This window comes from the organism of the source record quoted next, unplaced genomic scaffold (genome assembly GCF_019419815.1).
Source record: "Pyrus x bretschneideri cultivar Hongxiangsu unplaced genomic scaffold, Pyrus_bretschneideri_v1 Contig1, whole genome shotgun sequence".
Lineage (NCBI taxonomy): Eukaryota > Viridiplantae > Streptophyta > Magnoliopsida > Rosales > Rosaceae > Pyrus > Pyrus x bretschneideri.
Window position 1 is genome coordinate 13,018,994 of NW_025999390.1, and position 25,512 is coordinate 13,044,505.

General features: G+C 36.5%; 5 protein-coding genes across 8 annotated transcripts; 3 read left to right on the plus strand and 2 right to left on the minus strand.

The window, feature by feature from the left end:
* Positions 1-329: 329 nt before the first annotated feature.
* On the plus strand, positions 330-3,413 carry LOC103944001 (cytokinin dehydrogenase 3). The gene is made up of 5 exons (XM_009354391.3): positions 330-972; positions 1,469-1,596; positions 1,994-2,269; positions 2,434-2,702; positions 2,949-3,413. Exons 1-5 carry the CDS (start codon positions 384-386, stop codon positions 3,238-3,240), a joined length of 1,554 nt encoding a protein of 517 aa, XP_009352666.2. The 5' UTR covers positions 330-383; the 3' UTR covers positions 3,241-3,413.
* Positions 3,414-8,002: 4,589 nt separating this feature from the next.
* Positions 8,003-13,204, plus strand: LOC103944000 (CRM-domain containing factor CFM3, chloroplastic/mitochondrial). 3 transcript variants are annotated; one of them, XM_048587097.1, is made up of 10 exons: positions 8,003-8,099; positions 8,620-10,109; positions 10,348-10,828; positions 10,913-11,043; positions 11,117-11,467; positions 11,588-11,744; positions 11,819-12,111; positions 12,196-12,256; positions 12,347-12,438; positions 12,547-13,204. In XM_048587097.1, exons 2-10 carry the CDS (start codon positions 8,811-8,813, stop codon positions 12,637-12,639), a joined length of 2,958 nt encoding a protein of 985 aa, XP_048443054.1. In that variant the 5' UTR covers positions 8,003-8,099; positions 8,620-8,810; the 3' UTR covers positions 12,640-13,204. The 3 variants fall into 3 exon arrangements, with proteins under 3 accessions (XP_048443054.1, XP_048443062.1, XP_048443057.1); XM_048587105.1 differs by having other exon boundaries at positions 8,008-8,099; positions 8,626-10,109; XM_048587100.1 differs by having other exon boundaries at positions 8,011-8,099; positions 8,623-10,109.
* Positions 13,205-13,899: 695 nt separating this feature from the next.
* LOC103944004 (DNA-directed RNA polymerases II and IV subunit 5A) lies at positions 13,900-16,553 on the plus strand. 2 transcript variants are annotated; one of them, XM_009354394.3, is made up of 5 exons: positions 13,900-14,059; positions 14,657-14,865; positions 14,948-15,127; positions 15,671-15,784; positions 16,231-16,553. In XM_009354394.3, the coding sequence occupies exons 2-5, from the start codon at positions 14,665-14,667 to the stop codon at positions 16,354-16,356; spliced, it is 621 nt and encodes a 206-aa protein (XP_009352669.2). In that variant the 5' UTR covers positions 13,900-14,059; positions 14,657-14,664; the 3' UTR covers positions 16,357-16,553. The 2 variants fall into 2 exon arrangements, with proteins under 2 accessions (XP_009352669.2, XP_048443075.1); XM_048587118.1 differs by having other exon boundaries at positions 13,951-14,081.
* On the minus strand, positions 16,545-19,001 carry LOC103944003. The gene is made up of 8 exons (XM_009354392.3): positions 18,875-19,001; positions 18,700-18,743; positions 18,455-18,573; positions 18,019-18,101; positions 17,693-17,814; positions 17,390-17,554; positions 17,083-17,176; positions 16,545-16,990 (listed from the first exon to the last, which is right to left on the minus strand). Exons 2-8 carry the CDS (start codon positions 18,722-18,724, stop codon positions 16,789-16,791), a joined length of 810 nt encoding a protein of 269 aa, XP_009352667.2. The 5' UTR covers positions 18,725-18,743; positions 18,875-19,001; the 3' UTR covers positions 16,545-16,788.
* Positions 19,002-23,226: 4,225 nt separating this feature from the next.
* LOC103944040 (UPF0481 protein At3g47200-like) lies at positions 23,227-24,300 on the minus strand. The gene has a single exon (XM_009354430.3). It carries the CDS (start codon positions 24,298-24,300, stop codon positions 23,227-23,229), a length of 1,074 nt encoding a protein of 357 aa, XP_009352705.2.
* Positions 24,301-25,512: the final 1,212 nt, after the last annotated feature.

The window sequence follows — 25,512 nt, forward strand, 5'->3', positions numbered from 1 at the left end:
CTGGTACTCTTTAATAGAAATGGACACAATGATTATAATTATATGCATACGAGTTTCACCTATATTAGAGTACTGTGTATCAATAAATATATTAATTTTATATATTTAAATAACATTATCCGTTTTATTTTCATGATTCCATTGCACGAGTAATTCGTGAGATTGCAAGGAAAAACAACAGTGAGATCCAAGGCCTCGTCCTTGCGTATCTTTGAAAGAAAAAAGTATATAGTAGTTACGCCATGACGACGTCGTTGCGAAATTTCTATCCTGGTTCTCATGCAGCTTTATTTGTCTATTTATATGCACACCTCTACCTTTATCTCCAAAACCAAACCTCTCTCTCTCTCTCTCTCTCTCTCTCTCTCTCAACAAAACCTAAAATGGCTGAGAGTTTTCCCTTCCCAACATTACTCATATTCTTGATCATTCTGAGCGGTCTGATTTTCACCATGGGTTATAAACTTCGTGACGATCCAGAAGCCATTAAATTAGCTTCTAGTGATTTTGGTCACATTCATAGATACAACCCAGCAGCCGTTTTGTACCCAGCTTCCATAAACGACATTTCAAGCTTGATCAAATTCTCAAACAAAGTTTCGACTCCTTTCAGCATAGCTGCTCGAGGCCATGGTCATTCCACCAGAGGACAGGCCATGGCCCCGAACGGTGTTGTGGTGGACATGACCTCACTGAAAAATTACCGTCCACATGTATCTGGAATTAGTGTTAATTCTTCTAAAAATTCGGGTATTAATATTAATAATAATGATAATTATGCTGATGTGGGAGGTGGACAGCTTTGGATTGATGTGCTGCATGCCACATTAGAACATGGACTTACACCGGTCTCGTGGACCGACTACCTTTACTTAACCGTTGGCGGGACTCTCTCCAACGCTGGCATCAGCGGCTCGGCCTTCCGGTTTGGTCCTCAGATTACCAATGTTTATGAAATGGATGTTGTCACTGGTATGAATTATGTGAATTTATTTGTTCATTGTTTTTTTTGGTAATTAACTTATATATTGTTTTCTTAATCCTTTTTTGGTAATTGCTAATTTTCTAATTTCTGTTTTTGGTCATTATCGTTTCCTTAATTGTTATCTCCATTTTTGTAATAATATTAATGTGTTACAGCATAAAAACAACATTGTGGAATACTAAGATACAAAAATATAGTTGTTAAGAAACATGAATGTACAGTTGTTTCTGAACGCATTTTACTAACGTTTGAAGCTTGTCCCATGGTCCCACACGTTTGGAAAACGTTAGGGATAAGTTCACACCACCAGCTTGATCCTTATTATCAATTAATGATTTACAATTTGTGTGACAGTTGCATCGAAGAATCATTCAAAATTAAGTCTAACTTACTGCATAATTTTTTGAATAAAAGTTAATGCAATTTGTAACTTTGCATGCAAGCACTAATTAGGTTTGTGTGTATTTTTCTTTTGTCTTGCAGGACAAGGGGATTTTGTGACTTGCTCCCCACAAAAAAACTCCGAGCTCTTCTTTGGAGTCCTCGGAGGATTAGGTCAATTTGGGATTATAACTAGGGCAAGAATTTCCCTAGAGCCAGCACCTAAGAGGGTAAGTTTATACTAGTTTAGCAGCCGGCTGCAGCCATATTCATATTTTGACTTAGACTTTCTCTAGCCTAGTCATATATTTTGTTCCCACTTTCACCTAAGTAAACGAATTCCAATTTGTGATGCGGATGAACTCAATAAATTAATATTGCACTTTTCAACTTTTCAATATAAAATGACTTGTCTATGTTGCTTAGAGACATGATCATCAAAGCCATCACGTAATTAAGTTAAATTAACCTCTTAATTTAATCCCCTTTTCTTTCCCTTTTTATGTTTAGTGGTGGAACCCTATTAACACCATTTCTCCTAACATAAAAGTGTTGTTTACATGATTGATTATAATTTATATTTTATATGTCTCAATCAATTAAATTTGGTGATCAATTTGTTTGTAGGTCAAGTGGGTACGAATGCTTTACAGTGACTTCTCTACCTTTGCCAGAGACCAAGAACGTTTAATTTCTCTCAACGGAAGAAAACAAAGAAACGCCCTCGATTATTTGGAAGGTTCACTTATGTTGAACCAGGGTCCTCCGGATAATTGGAGATCCTCCTTTTTTCCACAATCTTCTCACTCAAGAATTATTTCTCTTGTAACCAAACGGGGCATCATTTATTGTCTGGAAGTATCCAAATACTATGACGAGCACACTGAAACGACCGTGAAGAAGGTACGTTAATGTTTTAATAAATAAAATAAAAGATTATGCGATATTAAGTACATGGTTCACTGTGATAATTTCATATATGCCTTGTATAGTAAATATATGTGTCAAATTAAGTGCGCGCGACCCAAATTTTACTTTTAGTGACTATAAATTTTGTTTTGATGTAGGAACTTGAACTTCTATTCAAAGGGTTGAGCTTTCTTCCTGGATTTTTGTTTGAGAAGGATGTGTCTTATGTCGATTTTCTGAATAGAGTTAGAAGTGGAGAGGAAAAGCTTCACTCACAAGGACAATGGGACGTCCCTCATCCATGGCTGAATCTTTTTATTCCAAAAAGTAGCATCTCGGACTTTGATGCAGGAGTGTTCAAGGACATTGTTCTCAGGAGAAACATTACCACAGGACCAGTCCTCGTTTATCCAATGAACCGGACCAAGTAAGATTAATTTCTATGATGCACGCAAAATGAATAGAATTATTTAGGACCACATTTACAGACGGTCGGGTTTCCTCGTGATCTCACAAAGTGAGCACCTTCGTCTTTTTTAAAGAGGCCAAGTAAAATGACCGGTAAATAAATGTGGTCCATACAGAAGTGTTACTCAATTAAATCGTAAGTTCCGCTGCCTTGATATTTACACACAAATTAATAATTAACCTTTTTATGTTATTTAAATTGCAGATGGGATGATAGGATGTCAGCGGTTATACCTCAAGAAGATGTTTTCTACACCGTTGGATTTTTGTATTCAAGTGGGTTTGACGATTGGGAAGCATTTGAGGAGCAAAACGAAGAGATATTAGGGTTTTGTGACAGGGCTGGTTTAGAGGTTAAGCAGTACCTTCCTCACATAAAAACACAGCAAGGTTGGATAAACCACTTTGGCTCTAAATGGAAAGCCTTCCTGAAGAAGAAAGCTTTGTTCGACCCCAAGAGGATACTCTCTCCAGGACAAAGAATTTTCAATAATTAATCTTATATATTAGGTTCGTTTAGTAAGCTAAGGTAGCTATAGTATTTGTTAAAATTAATTATTAAAGTTATCTTATTTTAATTGTTTTACTAGTAGTTTTTGTAAACTTAGTTATGATATGGTAAAATATGAATTTAGCATTTCTAATTAATTTGTTAGATCTTGTTCTTTTATTATGTTGGAGAATGTAGATGAAGTTGTTCAGTACAATATGCTATCTGTAACCCCAGTAGTTGTTAGATTCCTGCCACGTATGCCCTACAAAAGTAAAAAACAGGCTGGGTTCGAAACCCTATTTAACATCTAGTAGTCAATAATATAGAAGTTCACATACAAAAAAGGATAATCGGTTTTTTCTGCACTTAATGGACAATATATGGAAAAAGACAGTGCTAAGTTTCAACATGCCAACACCTCATGGGATCCCTCTAAACAGCTCCATCGAAATGGTCCTCCAAAACGACAAGAAAACTATAATTCATGGTCATCAACAAAAAATTTAATACATCCTTAAAACTCATAATATGACTTAATTTACAAACCTAAGAATAAGTTATTCGACTGAATGATCAATATCCCCTTTCTAACCTTTCATCAAAATCATTTCGCCAAACTAAATGCTTAATTTAGTGAGATTTTCGTATACATATTATACACTCACATAAACTGATCACGTTTCGAGCGCCTTAAAATCGAACTATTTGAATCCATTATAAAGGAGTAACTATTTTCAGGAATTTCCCCATCCAAAATTGGACAAAACTGTTGGCTGAGAACTCTAGATATTCTGCCTTTTTAATAAAGTTATAGTACTGCAGTGATAAAAGACAACTAGCGTATGTTTGTTACACCAGACAATTAGGAAATAAACTAGACTAACTTTAGTAAAGCGTTTAATGCAATGTCAGACTAAGTAGCAAGATAATGAAAAATTATATCACATTCATCACCCAAAAAACCAAATTCGATAACTTGAGTCACTTGCCCAGAAAAGTAAAAATCACCCAACACAGCAATTTAGAACAAAGGAGTGACTATTTTCAGGAATTTCCCCATCCAAAATTGGACAAAACTGTTGGCTGAGAACTCTATATATTCTGCTTTTTTAATAAAGTTATAGTACTGCAATGCCGAAAGACAGCTTGGGTTTTGTTAATGAAGGGCAAATTAGATTGTTTTCCAACTCTCTCATTGCAGCCTGCTGGCAAGCAGGAGACATTAAAGTAGAAGCCACCATAAAATCTGGACTTCGCATCCTCTGCTAATGCTCAACTAATGAGTAGTAACAATATAATTAAGATGTTTTCTGAACTACTTAATTACAACTAAATTTCCCAGACAAGAAGAAAAAGCACATAATTGCTAGCAGAATATGCATCAATCCATTTTTTTTAAAGCTCCGTTTTTGGAAAAAGGACACCGTCCCTTCCCTTTGCACTCGATCATGCTCTGCGATGCGCACGTTCACATAAAACAAACTTCTAAAAAGAAAGGCACTAATTAATTTCCCCTTTAGTTAAGCAATAAAGCAAATCATATCTCACAAAAGTTTTTATAATGTGCATGGTCGGTTTTGTAATAATTTGTTTCCACATTCATATCTGGAGTTCACTATCATTAAGTAATTTTAAGTTCATACGTAGAGGGATTTCTTATACTCACCACACATTGTATTTGCACCTTGCGTCATTCTTACAAAAAAATAAAAAATAAAAAATAAAAATAAAAATAAAAAAATAAAAATTAAAATTTGTGAAACCATTGAGCCATCTAATTAAACTAATGCCTTCAGAAAGCACTTAACTAAATGGTCGAATAATTTCCAATTTGGAGTGATTTTTGTGGAGATGATTTTGAGTGAACTTAAAAATAAATTACTTAGATTATCATAATGAACTTCTAAAGAGTGTCCCTTTATTCAAGCTCAATCTAGAAATTTTAGGTGTAACCGGCACATACAATAATTTTTCTGATGTTGTCGTTTTAATCAATAAACAACGCCATATTGGACATGCTATACATGCATGACAATTTTTGCTAGGGGTGTGCTATCCACACACCACATTTTACTTCTCACACACCCCTTGATAATTTATGTCCGTTGATCTTCTTCAATTCATCTGATCCAACGGTCAAAAATTAAAAAGGTGTGTGACAAGTAAAATGGGGTGTAAGGATATCACACCCCTTTTTGCCAGGGAAGTTACAGGCTAGTCAAAGAGAAAAATATGAGTATATATATTGTTTCTAAAATAATAGGGCTCATTTAGAAGTGCTTTTAAAATGACTAAAAGTGTTTTTAGAAAAAAATGTTTTATGGGTTATAAAAGCACTTACAGTGAATCTTGCAAGAAGCATCAGTTATGTGCTTCTAGCACTTCAAATACTTTTCAAGGATTCACTTGCATTTTTACTAAATATTGGTTCAAAAAACATTTTCATAAAAAAAAACATGTCAATCATTTTAAAAACACTTTTAAACCGAACCCATACTTGTTGCAAGTAGTGACTTATTCAGGTGGTTAGAACTTTTCTTTTCAACTCATTGCTTCATGGATTCAAAGTCTCCCTTTACTTTAGTGTAGATAACTGTAAAATATCGTTTGTTAACAAAAAGTTAATTGTTAATTACTATTTTGTTGGTATTATTTTAACATTTTTTATTGAATGGAAAATAAATAGAAGAACAATTGACATTTTGTCAAAATTGATGACAACCTTCTCTTTAAAATAGCTTAGAAGCGACGAAACATGTAATGATATTGCTCTCCCTTACGTCATTGAAGCAAAGTGACAAAAACCGACAATAATTAACACAATTACTAGAGGGGTGCTTAAAGAATGAGCTAAGTACACAATTATCTCATTAATTCATATTCTAAAACCCCAGAGTGTAAAAGCTCCTGTACGACTCAATTGCAGCTTGCAGGCAACTAGGAGACATCAAAAGGGCCGTCATCAAGTTAGCTTTTTCCATGGTGTTCTATGGCTGTCTTCGTTGATTTTTGTTAAGACAGGATCCAGACATTCACACACTGTGCGAACTAAAAGTGAAAAAAAAAATAATAATAATAATTAAAAAAAGACAGATGATGACTTTGTCCTCTCCATAGCTTCGAGGCAGCTGCATTATAAACTGCTATTACATGAAAATGAAGCAGCACAAAACGCTCCGTAAAGAATTTGTAAGTAGGGATGGCAATGGAGCGGATTGGGTTCGGATGTGTCATCTTCATATCCAAACCCGTTTATTTTCTCCAAATTCGAACTTGTAGAATCACTGAACATGTTTTCCCCATAACAGAATCCGTCGGTTGATGGATTTTTGATTGAGAAATGGTTTTCCCCATTTAATATTTATATTATTAACTAAATGAAGAATATTAAAAAAAACGATATTAAATAAATTGCTATTATTAATGCAATTGATACAATGCATTTAATAAGTAATATTAAAAATTTATTACTAAGAAAACATTACATTCGTGAAATTATAAGCATCTAATTTCTATTATTAATGATATAAAAGCAAATAATTAATTTCATATTTAATGATGCATGATTATTAACAACCCCTTTTCATATAATAAATATTTATATTTTTTTTATTCATAGATGAAATGGTTCCGTTTTGGGTATGAATTAGGGGCGGATACCCTAATAACCATAACTGAACCCGAAACCGAAAAATTTACCTGACGGTTACCCATAACATTAAAATACCCAAAATTTTATGCCCGAAACCGAACCATTTGGATCGGTTACTTGCGGGGGTTAGATTTGACAGGTTAAATTGCCATCCCTATTTGTAAGGTAATGTTAGCAGACTAAATTTGTAAACTAAATTACTTGGAAGTTAGTGATTGGATTAATACTTAAGCTTTGATAAATATGTTCATTTTTTTTTTATCAATGACACATCATTTAATTTATCATTTTATCTATAAATTTAGTCTTCGTGGCATTATTTAATGGTAAGTACCAATGAAAGCAACTAACTCTCACTCCCCTTTTGTTTATGTAGCAGTATTTGTTTTTTTCCCAAGGCACGTTTTTCATTCCTTGTTTTTTTCCACATCACGTTTTTCATTCTTATGGTTAGAAAGTTGCTCCGATTCAAGAATATTCGTGAATTAATGAGTTAATGTCTTCTATGAAACGATAACGTGCACAATATATGTTATGAAAAGATAAATTTGACGAATTTCTTACACGAAATCAACATAACAAGTTAACGGATCAACAACAACAACAACAACCACCACTATGTTTTATTATAGTAAGTGAGGCTGGCTACATAAACCTTAGAACACTACTGCGCTCGGTTTTGCATTGTCTTCCGTCAGCTCTAAGTACTCCACATCTTTTCTTATGGTCTATTTCAAAGTTCTCCTAGGTCTTTCTCTACTCCTTTTGCCATGAGCCTCCATTCATAGTCACATCTTCTAACCAAAACATCTGTAATTTGGTTCAGATATTCAAACCACTTTAACCAATTTTTTATCATCTTATCTTTAATTGTGGCGACTCCTACTTTACCTCTGATATCCTTATTCCAAATCCTATCCTACGCTCATTTTTTCACGTGTTGCTAAATTCAAATTAGATGAAGGAATTATATGGAACAAAACTCGTTTGCCACCAGAACTTTGGATAGAATGGGATCAGCCCAACCCAAACTCATTTGCCGGCCCGTTTAGGTTTAGCACTCGGCGCCGAGTAAAAAGTCAAAAATACCCCTCACTGAAAGTACCCGCTTTATTGACACTATCGACCCCCCGCTATCTACAGAGTTTCAACTTTCAGCTTCACTCGTTTCTCACTGGCAGACACTTCTCCTCTCCCGCCCTGAGCCTGAGGTATTCTTCTCTTTTCTCCTCCTTCCCTCTCCATCCTCTCTTCCAAACTTATTTAATCTGGTTTATCACAATTTAATTTCATTTAATTCAGGTTTTTTTTTTCTGTGTTAGATTGGATCATTTTCTTACATTTTTTTTTTGTTTCTTTAATTCAGCTTTGCTTGTAGTGGCAAATTTGAATGCCAATTGGATTTCTCCCAATTGATTATGTTTTATTGGGTCGAATTAGATAGAGAAATTATATGGGTTTTTACTGCTTGATTCAGTAGTTACAATTTTTATTTTATCCATGTGCAAAATATATAGTAACAGAAGTTCCATTGTTTTATGTCTACTTTCTGTTTGTGGAATTGCCTGAGAGAAGGAAACATATCTCAGTAGAATATAGGATGGCAGTGATGGGTTTGCTTCCAAATAGCTATCTTTGTTGCTTTTGGATTCGGGTTTATTTACATTCCGGTTTTTCTTTATCTATTTTGTAATTCTTTGCCTTCGTTGTTTACAACCTTACTATTGTCAGTAGCAGCAGTTAAGAAGGCAAATGCATCGTGTTTGGCGTTAGGCAATTGCTGCAATTTGGTTTGTCACCTAGCTTAGCTATCCTGGGGTCTTATCAAGTTATGCAGACTAGTTGCATTGTCAGGAAACTATCATGTTATGCCTTCCATAATATATAGCTAGAACACTAAAGATATTGGGACATCCAGTACCATGGCGCTGCTGCTGGTCTCAGTGAATCCATCTACTACTAGTTCCTGTGCTTGCAGTTTCCATGCATCTCAATCTAGCTACTTTTTTTTTCAACCGTATCAAACGATTCAAGCCCATTATTCCAAAAGTTGCAGATCTCTCAGGTTCAGAGTTTCGTGTAAGACTGGCCAAATTGACACCCAGGAGCAACCCCAAAGAACCAAAGTAGCTTTTGAGCCCACAAAGAAGAAGAGGAAGCCCAAGCCAAGCTTCTTTGAGCAAATACAGGACAAATGGTCTATGAAAGTCAATTCCCCAAGAGAAAATTTTCCATGGCAAAAACAAAATGTAGTATTGGAAGAAGAAGAAGAAGAAGAGGAGGAGGAGGAAGAGGAAGGTCAGAAATCTTCTGGAGTTTCTGCGTCTGAACCAGTGAAACAGACAGTGAGTTTTTCTTTGCCAAACCGTATAGTTTATGCTCCTTGGTCTCATGGAAGCAAACCCATTAAGCCCCAGGTTGATTATGAGTCTGCAACCTCACAACACAGTGTTGCACAAGGGAAAAATCTTGGTGGGTTTGTTAGGCACTCTGAGATTGATACTACAAGTGGTGGTGTTGAAAAAGAGAAGAGACTTGAGCAACGGTTTGATAGTACTAAGAAACTGGGGAGAGAAAGTGTTGGGGCAAATGGTGGAATTTCAAATGGGGTTTCAAAAAAAGAGGAGAAAATGATTTCAAATGGTTCAAATGGTGTTTCTTTCAATGAAACTCTATCTGTGGATGGTGGAAACGATGAAAAGATTGAAAAAGAGAAGAGCTTTAAGCAACGATTTGATGGTAAAAGGAAGCTGGAGAGTAAAAGTATTGGGGAAAATGGTGGAACTTCAATTGGGGTTTCGAAAAAAGAGGATAAAATGATTTCAAAAGGCTTAAATGGCATTTCTTTTGATGAAACTATATCTGGAGATGGTGCTAAAAATGAAAAGGTTGAAAATTTTGTGCATATTCATAGTGGTTCTTGTGATTCTATCCGGTTGCCTTGGGAGAGAGAAAGTGAGTTGGGTTCTGAGGAAGGTGATAAGGCAAGGAAAAGGAGGAGCAACACAGATTTGGTGGAGCGAATGCTTCCGGATCATGAGTTGAAGAGGCTGAGAAATGTTTCTTTGAGGATGTTGGAGAGGATAAAAGTCGGAGTTTCTGGCATCACACAGGCATTGGTGGATACTATACATGAGAAGTGGAAGGTCGATGAAGTGGTCAAGTTGAAGTTTGAAGAGCCGTTTTCCCTTAACATGAAAAGGACACATGAGATATTAGAGGTTGGTGTTGGTACCTCGTTTACTTTCTTTGTTATCCCTTTCCTATATATCTGTGGAGTTATTGAATCATTCTTTAGCTGTTTGATGATTAATTTCTGCTCAACTATTTTAAATTGGAGATTGATTCATGTATCATGTTGATCATAGCAGGCTCTTCTCTCTTTTTATATTGTTTAGTTGTTTGCAAGAATTGGTTACCGCTAGCACCTTATTTAGTTGATCATTTGTTCTCTGCTAGAGTAAAACCGGAGGTTTGGTTATATGGAGATCAGGCAGTTCGGTAGTGCTTTACAGGGGAATGACGTATAACATTCCTTGTGTACAATCATATGCTAAACAGAGTCAGACTAATTCACATATGCTCCACCACACAGAAGATGCTACAAGGGATGGGATGCACAAAGTAGGAATGAAGGATGTGTCTAGGACTACAGATTTTCCAAGTCTTGAGTCTGCAGAGTATTTGAAGGATTTATCTCAACGCGAACTCATGGACTTGAGTGTCCTAAACCATTTGTTAGATGAGTTGGGTCCACGATTTAAGGATTGGATAGGCCGTGAGCCTTTGCCTGTTGATGCTGACTTGCTTCCTCCCGTGATTCCCGGATATAAAACTCCATTCAGACTTCTCCCTTATGGGGTAAGACCTGGTCTAAGAAACAAGGACATGACAAAATTCCGTAGGCTTGCTAGAACTGTACCTCCACACTTTGCTTTAGGTATGTAACACTTATTGCTTATGATTGTATTAGATAACCAAATCTTTTGTCTTGATATTTTTCGTGTATGATTAATTGTTATAGGAAGGAATAGAGAATTACAAGGTCTGGCTAATGCAATGGTGAAGCTTTGGGAGAAGAGTGCTATTGCAAAGATAGCCATCAAACGTGGAGTACAGAATACTTGTAATGAGAGGATGGCGGAAGAACTTAAGGTGAGACATAATGACCATTGTATGCCACATTATCCTATCTATTTCTGACGACTGTTGCATGTTATATATGTAGAGGTTGACAGGGGGTACACTTCTCTCTAGAAACAAAGATTTCATCGTCTTTTACAGGGGTAATGACTACTTGCCGTCTGTTGTCACTGGGGTTTTAAAAGAGAGGAGAAAATTAAGAGATCTCCAACAAGATGAGGAAGAACAAGCACGACAGATGGCCTCAGACTTTGTTGAGTCAAAACCTGAAGCTTCTAAAGGCCAATTGGTTGCTGGAACCCTTGCTGAAACCTTGGCAGCAACCACTCGCTGGAGAAACCAACTGACCATTGATAAAGTCGAAAAAATGACGAGAGATTCAACTTTGGCTAGACATGCATCTTTAGTCAGACACCTCGAGAAGAAGTTGGCTCTTGTAAGTCCAAAATGCAATATGTCCAAGTATTTTATGTACCCCACAAGTCTAGGATGCCAGAACAAGTGTCATTTAGGAATTTCAATATTGCGACTTATTTCTAACCCTGGATGATTCTAGGCGAAAGGAAAGCTCAGAAAGGCTGAGAAGGCTTTAGCAAGAGTGCAGGAAAGTTTGGAACCATCAGATCTCCCAGATGATTTGGAAACCTTAACTGATGAGGATAGGTTCTTGTTTCGTAAGATTGGTCTCAGTATGAAACCCTTTCTGCTTCTAGGTAAGAACTACTACCTCTTTGGATTAAATGAACTTTTTGGGGAGAATCAAATGCTTGAGTGATTTATATTTCAGGGAGGCGAGGGGTTTACTCTGGTACCATAGAGAATATGCACTTGCACTGGAAGCATAGAGAGTTGGTGAAGATAATTGTTAGGGGAAAAAGTTTTGAGCAAGTCAAGCATGTTGCAATTTCTTTGGAAGCAGAGAGTGGTGGGGTGCTAGTGTCTCTAGATAAAACTACCAAAGGCTATGCAGTGATTGTTTATCGTGGTAAGAACTATCAATGCCCTCTTCCATTAAGGCCTAGGAATTTATTGACAAGAAGACAGGCATTGGCTCGGTCAATTGAACTACAGAGACGCGAGGTAACATATAAACCAATCGTGTTTGTTATTCTTCAAACATGATGGCTATTATATCAGTTCTAATATATTTCCCATCTTTCCCAGGCATTGAAGCATCATATCTCAGACTTACTGGAGAGAGTTGAGCCTCTTGAAGTCCGAACTAGTATGATATCCTTTGCATTGTCGTAGTTTTGACGCAGGTGATGTAGTTTGCATTTCCATAATATATATATTCTTCTGGTGTTAATTTCAGAGGACACAGGAAAGGGGAAAATGGTCGATGGCGGAAGAACCTTGCCTTCAACAGTAGATGATTATTCTATCCCCAGTGATGACAGTGACGAGGTAACTGACCCATTTATCTCACTCTCAGTTAGTACAACGTGCCGCTTTTGTCAAAATGGCACTTTTGGTTTCCGATAACTGAGATGCTTCCCTATTTTCTTGAACCAGGAGGAAGGGGAGGAGGCATATCTTGAAGTATATGATTGTGGCAATGTGGATGACGATAACGAAAATGAGACTGTTGATCAGTTTAGTAGTTAGTCCGCAAGCTGATTGTTACTTCAGAGTTGAAGATAGGTATGTCGGAAAGGGAGATGTATAGTTTCTTATTGCTGAGTGAATGAATGAGCCGGCACAAAGGAATGGTTTTTGATACTCAGAAGTCAGAACTCCAAAAACCTAACTGCAGAAATCTAAGCATTTATCTTGTGGCAATGAGGTAGATCGGCTGCTATGTTGGGAAAACTTTGGAGGGTACGACAGGATCTGAATGTCGGTCAGGTTAAACCGTAAACCTCCTATATACCAGTAAATGCAAGATAATGAAGCTGTTCAAACCAGTTCAGCAAATTCAGCGAGCTGATTGATACTTCAGAGGTGAAGATTGCAGATGTCCAGAAAGATGTAAATAGCTCCGATCAGTATCATTTAAGTAATAGTTGTAGTTTTAACGGCGTATGAATGTGTAATGAGGCCATCCGTATGGCAACATCCGGTTACATTCATCATGTTCTTGCATACATCGTCGTCATTAAATGCTTCACAATTCAAGTTTTAAAACCCATTCGAGACCAACTAGCTATTCATCTAGCAATATTTTTCTTTCTTTCACAATGTCACAAGAGGCCTTCAGTTCAGACTCCCACTCCCAATAGCAAACAAAAAGCACTCTGAGCTTGCTTTATGGATGATTTTTTTATGTGGGTCGGGATCATTGTCACGTGGCATTCAGTTTTCTGCTTTGTAATATGGCTAAACGACAAAATTGATATATTGAGTTTGTAGTTGACGCTAAATGGGCTAATGTTTCCCATTTTCTTTGGAAAAAAAAAAAAAGTAGAAATACCTATATGTCACCGTAGCGGTATAAAACTTTGATGGCTGTTTAGCCAAAATAGGTTTCTGATATTTGCTTAACTCTTCACTTTGGTTATTGAGATTTGAAATCAATAGAAGTGGTCATTGATTGTCCACCATCAATTATTTTGATCATTCGATAAAAAATTATGTTAAATAAGGATTCAAATAATAAAATTACCTCAATATAATAAACAATAAGCCAAAATAATTTGACAAAAGTTGAGGGTATTTTTATAATTTTATCTTTATTTTATAGAGATTTTTCACGAAATGATCAAAATGATTGATTGTGAACAAATTTAAAATCAATTTTATCGATTTTAAATTTTAAAGACCAAAATAAGGAGTAATGCAAATCTCGGGAACATTTTGACTAAAAAACCAACTTCCATTATAAACCCTGCCTTTCTCTCTTCACTCGGCGCAAACAGACTTTCTTCCTTGGCACAACAGACTCAAAGAGGCAGCAGCAGCTCTCGTTCGCGCCTTTTTTCTCTCGATAAACAAAACACCCGTGAATTTAGTGAGTTGAATTCCTGTACAACCTCTTCAACCTGCGACTACAAACACTAATTTTTTGGACATATTTTTTGCCGAACAGGTTAGATAATGTCATACCGAAGGTCTCATCTCTTTTCGATTTCTTATGATATTTCTCTTGTTGGTTTCCAAATATTGTGTTTCTTTTGTGTTTTAGAATTTAGGACTGTATATTGTGTTTATTTTTTTCAGCTCTCAGAGCTTTTGGTTTTCTTTTGCCTGTTTTTTTTTTTTTTTTTTTTTTTTTTTTTTTTTGCAATTTTCCATTTTTCTGTTAGTCTGTTTAAGGCAGAGATTAAGTTGTTGTTATTGTTGGAATTTGGGGTTTTTTTTGTTGTTGTTAGATTTGGATTGGATTTTGGTTTAAAGTTTTACGGTGTTGTTAAACTTGAATTATATGTTTTTTTGGTTGATTATTAGGGATGAATGATGAAGTTGTTGTTTAATTTTATGTATTTGGGTTTCTTATGCCTCACAAAGCTGCCCATAAAATGCCTTGCTATTTCGAACTTTGTGAAAAAACGAAAGGGTTAATGGAACTGTGAAAATTTTGTCTAAGTTTGATGTGTTGTTGCTTGATCGTGATTCATTGTACATAACCATTGTCTGCTAATTGCGAAGGAACCTAACAAACAAGCTGGGTTTTGTAACATATCAGAGACAAAGATGGTTTTAACAGAAGAAGAAATCACAATGCTTTATAGAGTCCGAAATACGGTGATGCAAATGCTGAAAGACCGGAATTACTTGGTTGGAGATTTTGAGATCAACATGACAAAAGAACAGTTCAAGGACAAGTATGGAGAGAACATGAAAAGGGAAGACCTTATCATCAATAAAACTAAGCGAAGTGACAGCAATGATCAGGTGTTTCCCCAATGCCTTTTAATTGCAGTGGATGTAGTACTGTAACCGTTGGCGTCTCTGATTGTTGGTTCTTGTGTTTCAGATTTATGTCTTCTTTCCTGACGAACCAAAAGTTGGGGTCAAGACAATGAAGACTTATACCAACCGCATGAAGTCGGAGAATGTGCTCAGAGCAATCTTGGTTACGCAACAAAGTCTGACGCCCTTTGCAAAGGCCTGTATCAGTGAGATATCCGGAAAGTTCCACTTGGAGGTTTTTCTGGTGAGGTTCATTACTTAAATCTGTTGTTAGTATGAAGCTTAGACCAAAGGCGAATTTGAACCACGTTATTATGGCTCGCCCATTGTCAGGATTAGCCCACTCCCCACCCCTTAGTGTACATAATATTGTTTGTTCAAAAAAAAAAAAAAAATCTGTTGTTAGTATGAAGCTGTGTTTCTTGAAATTTCATGAATATCACGACAATCTATTAAGCCTTACGCAAGAAATGTAAGGTACTACCGTACCAGAAATATCAGAAATTTGAAGGCTATACATACAGATCACCGATGCAATAACTTGATTTGTTTGTTTATATTCTAAGCTCTAATGCCTTCTAAAGAGTGAATATTAATCTGATGATCTGATCAAAGCTCTTACTAGTATTGTTAGTCTGATGAATGGGTATGGCCCTACAGTGTAGAGGGTTGGGTTGGGAAGAGAATTTTTGTTTACCCCACATACAAAATATTGGCTCCACCTATAGTTGCATCAGGTGCTTCAAACTAAGAGGATAATAATGTTTGCTCTATTTCTATGATTCAGGAGGCAGAATTGTTGGTGAATATTAAAGAGCACGTTCTAGTTCCTGAACATCGAGTGCTTACAAATGAGGAAAAGAAGACTTTGCTGGAGAGATACACTGTTAAGGAAACACAGGTCAGTTCTGCACTTATTGTTAATCTTGCATTACGAAATTTATATGCTACGTGAGACATGCCATGACTTTAAATCTAGATTTATAACTCTAACATGACTACAAATTTACCACTTCATTCATTGAACTGTTTGGGTTGAACATTTCAACTCAACTACAGAGTCATGCTTAATGCGTATTTAACACCATCCAAACTATTGTGACAAAGTGACAGCGCTTGCTTTTTCTCCCCTTTGTGGATGTTTTATGTTATTGGTTGAATCGGGTCATGCCCAATGCATCGTAATACCATCCAAACTACATGACAGAGTAACAAAGCTTTGTTTCTCTCATCCTAATGGCTTTTTAACGTTTGTTTTCCAAACACATCTTAGCCTGCATATCTGTGGCAAATTAAGGAAATTTGCTTGCTAATTGTTACCCTTGTATTTGTATTCTTTTGGTCCAGCTCCCTCGGATTCAGGTGACTGATCCAATTGCAAAATACTATGGCCTTAAGCGTGCACAAGTTGTGAAGATAATTCGACCAAGTGAGACTGCAGGGCGATATGTCACCTACCGTTACGTCATATAATACTCTGTCAGCGCGACCTGATAATTTTTCATTCATGGTTATGTTGGAAATGGAGCTCTAAAGCGAGCAGTCGCTGCAATCGGGATTTTTTTAACTCATTTTGTGGATTCCTCGGTAGTTCATGTGATTTATGTATGCTCGTATGGAGCTGTAATCCAATTCTAGTTTATATAATTAGTCATAGCAACTTGCTAACATTGTTCTCTGCCTTTTTATTGATGTTTGAGGTATAAATTCAATGGTTATACCAAATTCTGAGGTAACAACTCAAATCGTGATGCAATGGCATGCATCGTGTTCATCTAGTTCTGTATTTAATGTCACAGAACGAAGCGAAAACACAAACTTGCGGCAAAGCATGAGAATGTATGCATCAAACTACATCGAGATAAGGAATCCACCCAGCCCTGACTCGTTGAAAAATTTATGTGTCTAGTTGGAAGTAGCCTTGTCCTGCTGCAGAGCTGCCTTAATGAAGTCCAAGACAACCGATGCTAACTCGGCTTGATGCGAGGTGTACGAATGATTAGCGCCTTCTATAAGATGTAATTTGTGGTTAGGTATTATCTTGGCAAACTCTAATGCATCTTCAACGGGGATGATCTCGTCGGCAGTTCCATGGATTGTCAACACCCTGTATATACAGAATTGCCGATAAACTAGGTCAGGCGAAAAAATGAAGGGAAACATAAAAGAATGAGAACTGAGTTAATTAAGTTTGCTTACCGGCATTCTTTGTCAATCTGAAGGCATGATTCGTGCATATCAGTACTTAGACGATCCATCAAACTGTCCTCGGTCACACGATAAATAACAGCTCCTACAAACATGGCATCCCATCACTGTGTTAAACGCCAGCATGCACCTTACTCGGTTTCATGTATATATATGTAAGGGTGTGTGTGTGTGTTACTGAAAGTAAATGGATACAAGCTGAAAACACTCAGATTTATCAGTTTATTTATCCATGCCATCCTCTGGTCTTACAAACAAATTTCGCAAATTCACTACACGATACGAATTAGCAAATTACCCGACTTATTCTTAACATCAATGAATCCTTCCTTCTTGATTACTTCCATATAGTCTTTCCCCAAGCGTTCTTCAATGCCTTTCTTCAGATCATAACGTCCAGAAACATTGACAACCGTACGAATGTCATGATACGTAGAAGCATACAGGAGCACATCATCACCTCCTGTAGTAGCAATTTTCAGCAATACCTTTGGTACACAATACAAAATTACTCTTTCGAAACATTCATCAATAGCATTTTGTCCTCTATTTTATCAGAGTAAAATCTCACACAACGATCGTGCAAAACAATCCAACGTACCTTTACTGTGTCCAAGAATTGCACTGGGTGCACGTTTTTCTCTAGAGAAGTATTCGACCACAGAGTGCAAGTCATCAGCCTCTCGCCAATAGTTACCATACTGAAAGGTGCCTTCACTATCCCTGACAACCAAAAATACCACAACTAATCAGCATCAATGTAATCTTAGATCTCAAATTGAAAAAATGCAAACTTTGCAAGTACGAACAGTATGATAAGGACAGAGCCAGGCTTACAACTATGAAACTAATGAGGTGCACACAACGAACTCTCCACAGAACCTGTTATATTCAGGAATTCAAAACCCTGTAATTCGACAGCATTACCCATTTCCGGCAAAGTCAAAACGGAAGGAACTAATCCCTTCATTTTCCAGTGCAACAGCAAGGTTCACCATAACAGAGCTTTCCTGGAAATCAAGACACACAAGCTGTGAAACTTGGCCCACAATGCAGCCAACTAAGCATTACAATTTCCACGGACGAAGTACTACTCTATTCATTAGTTATTAAAACACAGTTGTCTTCAAATTACAAACCAAATCATTAACAAACAAAGTTCGCCGATAGATTGTCAATGAAATATTAGAAAATATAACTTAAATTAGAAGCCTAATCAAGCTGGAACCAAACGAGAACTCGTTTCCTCTTTGAGCTAAAGCTAGATCCCCCTATTCTCTCTTTTCTTAATTAAACAACGTCAAATCCACTCCAGCATTGCTACCATGTAAAGACATTGTTGCGACTATATCAAAAATCCAACCTTGGTGGATCGAAAACCATGGCATAAGATTACAAGGTCCGGGGAACTGGTTTCGTGTAACAATCCCACAAGGTTTTCACCGTGTTTGTTGGGCACAATGATTTTCTGCTGCTGACCCACTGAAACATTGCAATTCAAACGAACAAAATCCACTGAAATTCTGATAAAGTCGGTAACTTGATGGCAATAAGCACATGAATATTTCAAATCAAACATATACAGCGTGAGACGATGAGATTTCTGACCTGGGTTTTTCGCAGCTTCTGCCATTTTCAAGATTCGTTTTGGGCTGCGATTGCGGGGAAGATTAAAGTTTGGTAAAGGGAAGCTTATGGAAGTGAAAGAACTTAAGAGCAGCATTTTAATTGAGATTATAAGTTAATTAACGATTAATTAATCCTCAAGGCAGTAGAAGTTTACCTAGAAACTTTTGCTTGCTGCTCTGCAATCTACACACCTCCGGTGGGTTTGGAACTGGGAGAGTATCGGACCAATCCAGTCAGTTCCCAACCAAATAATGTTTTGGGTCTTTATTAGGTTTTGGTCCACAACAGTCTCTTTTTTAACTGTTGGACCCTGATTATTTATGGGATTCTTAAAACTGCCATGCTTCTATCTTTTATTTTGAAAATGATAAATACACATCATTTTTAGCTTCTACACATCCATGTTTGATCATGTCCGTTTTTTCTAACTTACTATTTTTGGTTATTCAAGAAATATACTAATATAATCTACACTTCGACAAAGAGAGGCCACAAGAACTACAAGTTAGTGATATTCCACTTTATATTTTTTGGTTAATGGTTCATCTTCATCAATATAATCATTAGATCAATAGCTGAGCAACATCAGCACCAACCCTTGAACCCAAGACCAATATTTTCATGCAAGTGCATTCAACCATTAGGTTGGGAGGAGGGTAGATAATATTCTTCTTTACTTATAATTGGAAGGTCTCATACTATTGGTTCACATGGATAACGAGTAAAATACCCAATTATAGTTGACCCACTTTGAAATTTAGACAATCATCATTAAATTAAAAAATTATTGAATAAATAAAAAGACTATAAAGAGGCAGCCTGAATTAGAACTTGAGTTCATAGGAAAAACACATCACACATAACTAGCTAGGTTCATATCAACTATGGCTTAATTGTTGTTATGATACAGTGAATTCTCATTGTGCCCCTAATGTCTCACTTAACCTCCCGTACTTTCCCCCAAGTCTCACATTATTCATTTCGTCAACTCTCATCAAAACCCTAATGCTTCAAATTTGACTTGAATAGAACCAAACGACTGTCGCTAACTCAGATGATGTGAGGTGCAACAATGGTTAGCTCCTTCTATAACATGTAATTTGTGGTTTGCTATTATCTTTGGAAACTCGAATGCATCTTCGACAGGGACGGCCTCATCAGCAGATCCATGGACTGTCAACACCCTTATATACAGTATCGCCAATAAGCTTGGTCATGCGTGCAATGCAAGAAAAAGGAAAAGGAAACATAAAACAGTGAAAACGAAATTAAGTAGAGTTTGCTCAGTTACCTGCATTCTTTGCCAACATGAAGACATGATTCAGGCATATCAGTACTCAGGCGATCCATTAGACCTTCCTCTGTCACACAGTAAATCACACTTCCTGCAAGCACGGCATCCCTTAACTGTGTGAAAGGGCAGAATATGTATATATTGCTTGTTTTTGTGTGTTTATTTATGTGGCCTACCTCAATGTGGATTGGCGAATGGTCACCACGCATGATGAGAATACACACAACTTGTATACATGATTTTTTTTTTTTTTTATCAAAATTTGGTGATTCATACTGCAGAAATTGGCGATGAAATTTTTTGTAAATGTTTTAGGCTAAGTATGATCCAACACCGACTTAACCACCTATTGCTAAGTGTTCGGATTTATCATAAAGGGCATCTCGGTGATATTAAAGGTTAAACTTTCACTTATAACATTGTATAGTATTTTGAACTTGTAATAAGCATGAACTATAAAACCACAATCCCAATTCACACAGACAAGACATGATCATGTATTTGGTAACTTCATAAACACATCGAAGAAAGCAAAATTGAAATGGAGGCCTAGTTTGCTAGTAGTAAGACAGCATGAAATATAATTAAGGTTTGCATGAAGGTTAAAACTAGGATCATAAAGCTTCGTCTGTTACATTTCAGCCCAGGGCGAGCCTTGCTTCACCAATCATAACCCCGGTAAGATGGGCTTCTGCATATCTAATTTATTATACGAAGAGTTCAATAATAAAGCAACCATCCACTACTAACATTTCCACAGATTTTTCTCTGCTCGTATCAAATTTTCACCATAGCAACTGCGACAATGTTGTTCCATGCTTCTAATGGCTTCGACAAAGCACTCCAGTAGGCAATGTAGATACCACAATTTAATTTCTTGCATGTGTTGCATGTTCTCTTTTCCATGGTGAAATGGCCCTATTGAAACTAAAAAGTTGGAACAAAAACTTTTTTATTATGCCTCCGTAATACGCTAGGGATTCTCAATATGCAACTACAAGCCGGGAACAAAGGCTGCTGGTGTAGGCTTTCCTCGAATCGAGGATCCTATCAACTCTACTTCGCTTCTGTTTTCACTCAAGGAATGCACATTCACATTATTTTCTGCCATCTTGAACTCCTTTCTGACTCCTATTTAGTAAAATCTTCTTTTGATACAGGAAACTAAAATTGGAAACTGTTACATAGCTAGTCAGCAGGATTTTTTTCTCTCCAAAGTATTCGGTTTGCTATTTTTTTTCTTCTAAAAAGTGTAATGTTAGCAAGGGCTTGTACGTGAAAAAGACCATAATAAATGTATAGTTGACAACATCTTAGGATTAAATACCTCTAAATACTCTACGCACTACATTTAGGAGAACAAATAAATGAAAGTTATATACATTAATGCATCTTAACAAGTCGCTATGTTACGTTAGAATCGAAGCATCTTATGATGACATATCGACACATCTATTCCACAACCAAACTAGCCCACATATAATCGACAAAGGTAAAGACTAAAGCAAAACATGTTATTTAATTTCCTACATTAATTTAAGGATTTGTAGAAGAGACTTATGAGGATGATCGAGTTTGATGCAGTTCTCCGTTGCAGGCTCTCTCTTTAGTTGGAGGGAACTTTGAGAAGGAGAAATTCCTCGGCCTTATTAGATAGTTATAGCTAGCTACTTCTTGTCTCCTTGATACTTTACGTCAAATTTCAGCTTTGTGTTGGGTCCACAATTGATAGAGAGCCATGGGACCTAAATCATACGAGTATATACGTTGTTAATTAGAAGTAAGCTTGGCTTAATTAGCTAAAAATAAGAATTTTAACTGTCTAAAGTACACAGATATACGTTATACAAGTATACACATTACTATTATTACACTAAATTTATCTAAACTACAGGAAGGGGAGAATTCAAACTTGGGTGCGATGGGTGGAGCACACTGCTGCAAATCAGGAACGTTATTGAAAACCTTTAAATCTTTCCAGAATTTTTCAGTTAGCAAACAAATCAGTTTTTTCTCTGAAATCACATACTTCTGTTCAAAACACGGCTCATTTGTCCACCGCGCTTCAGCTAATTCTGCAGGATCGTAAGCCTTCCGCTCAAATGAGTCTGGCATGAGGTTACAAGTAGACGAAGAGATTTTCACAACTTTTGGTGATATTAGTGATGGATTTCGTGCTTTACTACAAACACTAGCCATGCGTGGATATAAGTGCAAGTAACTAGAGGTTTCGGACGATTAACCACGCGGATGGAGAATACTTGCCCGAAGAGTAAAGCTCACTCTGATAGATTTTCTCGAAATCCTTGGTGACCAAACAAATTAAACTTTCGCAGAATATTGCGGCAAAGCATGAATGTATCCGACTACTAAGGGAAAGGACCCAAAACTATATGCCGATTGGCATGACAGTACCTAATTAGATGTGGCCTTATAGTCCTCCTGCCAATAAAAGCTGGTGCTAACTGGGAAAATGGATACATTAGCACCAAAAGAACTGTCAGATATATGTCAATACATTTTATCCCTGCCATCTAAAACCTCACGTATGAATTTTGAATTTTATAAGAAATAGAAAATTACCTGTCTTATTGGTAGCGCAATTGAATCTTTCGTCCTTGATTATTTGCATGAAGTTAAGAAGGATCTCAAACAATATAAGTAAGTGTTCCTGGAATTTTCTCAGAAGTGACCGTGGCAAGATGATGGCTCAACAAATATGTACATGTTATGAGAAAGCATGAATTTATTCAACTAGGGGAATAAGGACCTACGTACCTGGCCCTACCGTACTTCGAAAAATGTACAGCTTCAGAAATTTACATGTTGATCGGTGACTTACTATGTGAAGCACACTAATCATGTGTATGTGGTATTAATACAATAAGAGAAAAAAATGGATTTCGTGATTTGCAGTAAGGTTGTAGCCACAAATGAATTTAGTGAAAGTAGTTAGAAGTTTATGAATCGAGTATGAATAGTACATTTGCCAGAAAAGGGTCGTGCAAGTTATTTCTAGCTACAAAATTCGTATATATACACATACACATGTAAGCAATTACAGCCGTGGGTTTATTTTGAACATACAACAGATTACAGCCTTGGATTTTACAGCACGAGCTAAATACACAATTCCAATTCACGATCATGTATATTTAGCAAAGTTACAAAGATATTGACAAAGGCACAATTGCACAGTGCATACCGGAACCCTAGTAGTAAGCCAGAACAGTATATATGGTTTGAATGAAGGTCATGCCTAGGATCATGAGAGCAGCAGCAAACGACAAGATTGACCACGGATTGTTAAAATAATCACGCCTGAGAATTGTTTGCCATCTGTTCCACCGGTCCTGATAGAATGCATTCACATTCTTGGTGAGTTCTGCGTAAGAGAAATAGCCAGGAATAGTGTCATTGTAAAGCCTAGTGAAGAAACAGGCTATGTCCTCCTTGCTCAGTACTGTAGTTATAATTCCTTTCTGAATGAGAAAGTCTACATCTTTGCTAGAATTGATAAGGTTATCCAACACCACAGCGTAAGAGGTAATGTTAGAAATCGAGATGCTTGGATTACACTGCTCGTAAGCTATGAGGTTTCTGAAGAGAGACTCTCCATTCTCTTGGATGTTTACTGGTGGAATTTCCAACACTCCATTCTCGAAGGTTATATCAAGCATGTTGTCACCGGTGTTTCTGATTTTGAATTGGACTCCAGCTTGTAGAAGTTCTGTTACAGAAGGAATTGGTTCCCAATAACTTTTAAACGTTAATTGTAATTGCGTATATGAGCCAAGTAAAGAGTGTCGTATGATGTGAAGTAAATGTTTACTTCCTGATTTTCCGTAAAGCTGTGTAGACTGTAAGAATGTGGAATTCCTAAAGAAGTTGAGAGCAAGATGAGACAGAGAATAGGCCGGTGGTTTGTCATTATTTTCCCTCGTGTGGTGGAATAAACAGTCAAGAACCTTCCAAGGAAGCTGGTTTTCGAGTAGAAACAAGTCATTTATAAGTGCCGAGTGCATCCATAACGTATAGAACACAGGATCATCTTTGTTACTAGGCACCACTCTCGCATACTTGCGAAAGAGTTCTATAATAAAGCAACCATCAACCACCATCATTTCTACAAACTTTTCACTACTCATATCAATTTTTTCACCATAGCAATCACGACAATGTTGTTCTATACTTCTAATTAGTTCCACAAGGTACTCCAATCTGGTCTCTGAAGTTGGTTTTCGATCAAGGAGGCAATATAGATACCATAGTTTAATTTCTTCCATGACTTGCAGGTTCTTTTGTCCATGATGAAATGGCCCTATTGAAACTAAATTTGGAAGAAAAGCTTTTTCATTATGCCTGCGTAGTACGCTGGGGATTCTAAATATGCAAGTACAAGCTGGTAAAGGAGGTTGCTTATGAAGCTTTCGTCTAATCGAGGATGCTATTAACTCCACTTCATGTCCATTTCCACTCGAGGTTTGCGCATTCGCATTATTTTCTGCAACCACATTTCCACCACGATGACTAATTAGCATCGTGTAGAGATCATTAACGTTCTCTACCACCATGAACTCCTTTCTAACTCCTAGTTAGATGGATTCTGCGTTTAATATAGGAAATATGGAAATTGTTACCACTGAATGTCAAGAGAAGTACAAATATTGGAACAATATAAGATCAAATAGCTTTAGATATATATAATCTTTTTACCAGGAAAAAAAAAAAAACTAATCTGATTAATGTCTGCATGTAACACTAGTTTGTTTCATACTACTCGCTAACAAATCATGCTTATAACTATTAAGATAAATCAGGTTTCCAATATATAACTAACTCATCAAGAGTCTATCCCACTATGAAAAAACAAATATTTATCTTTCTCTTGTTATTTTTACTTATGATATCTAATGAACAATCTTTATTCTTGCAAACCCTACATGGAAAACCAAAATCTAATTATCACATTAATCTCCGAAAATTTTAGCATGAGATGATTGTATCACTACATGAGATTGATACATATGAAGAACAGTGGAGGGTATTAATTTGGATTGAAATTCGTTTAACAATCTAATAATTTACAGTGATTTTCAATACACATTGTAAAGAGAAAGCACTGATTCGCACGTGTATATATATATATAAAGGTCAAGATAATCATGTTTTCTTACCTGGTTGTATAATTTGTTGGAGAACCTTATGAGGATGATCGAATTTGATGCAACTCTCCAATTGCAGGCTCGCTCTTTTACCTTGAAAAAAAATCACAGAAACAAGGAAATGTTGATCCCTTTTTTTAGGCCTATGAAAGACAATTAATTGAACAAAAACCAAAAAATCCGAAAAAAACGAAAGTGAAAGAAGCCCTGTGGGAAAGGCTTGGAGAAAATTTGGCCAACGAGTACAAGCTAAACCACAATTATTGAGTCTACAAAACACAACACAAAAAATAACAGATTGGGCCAACAACAAAGAAACAGATCAGTGGACAT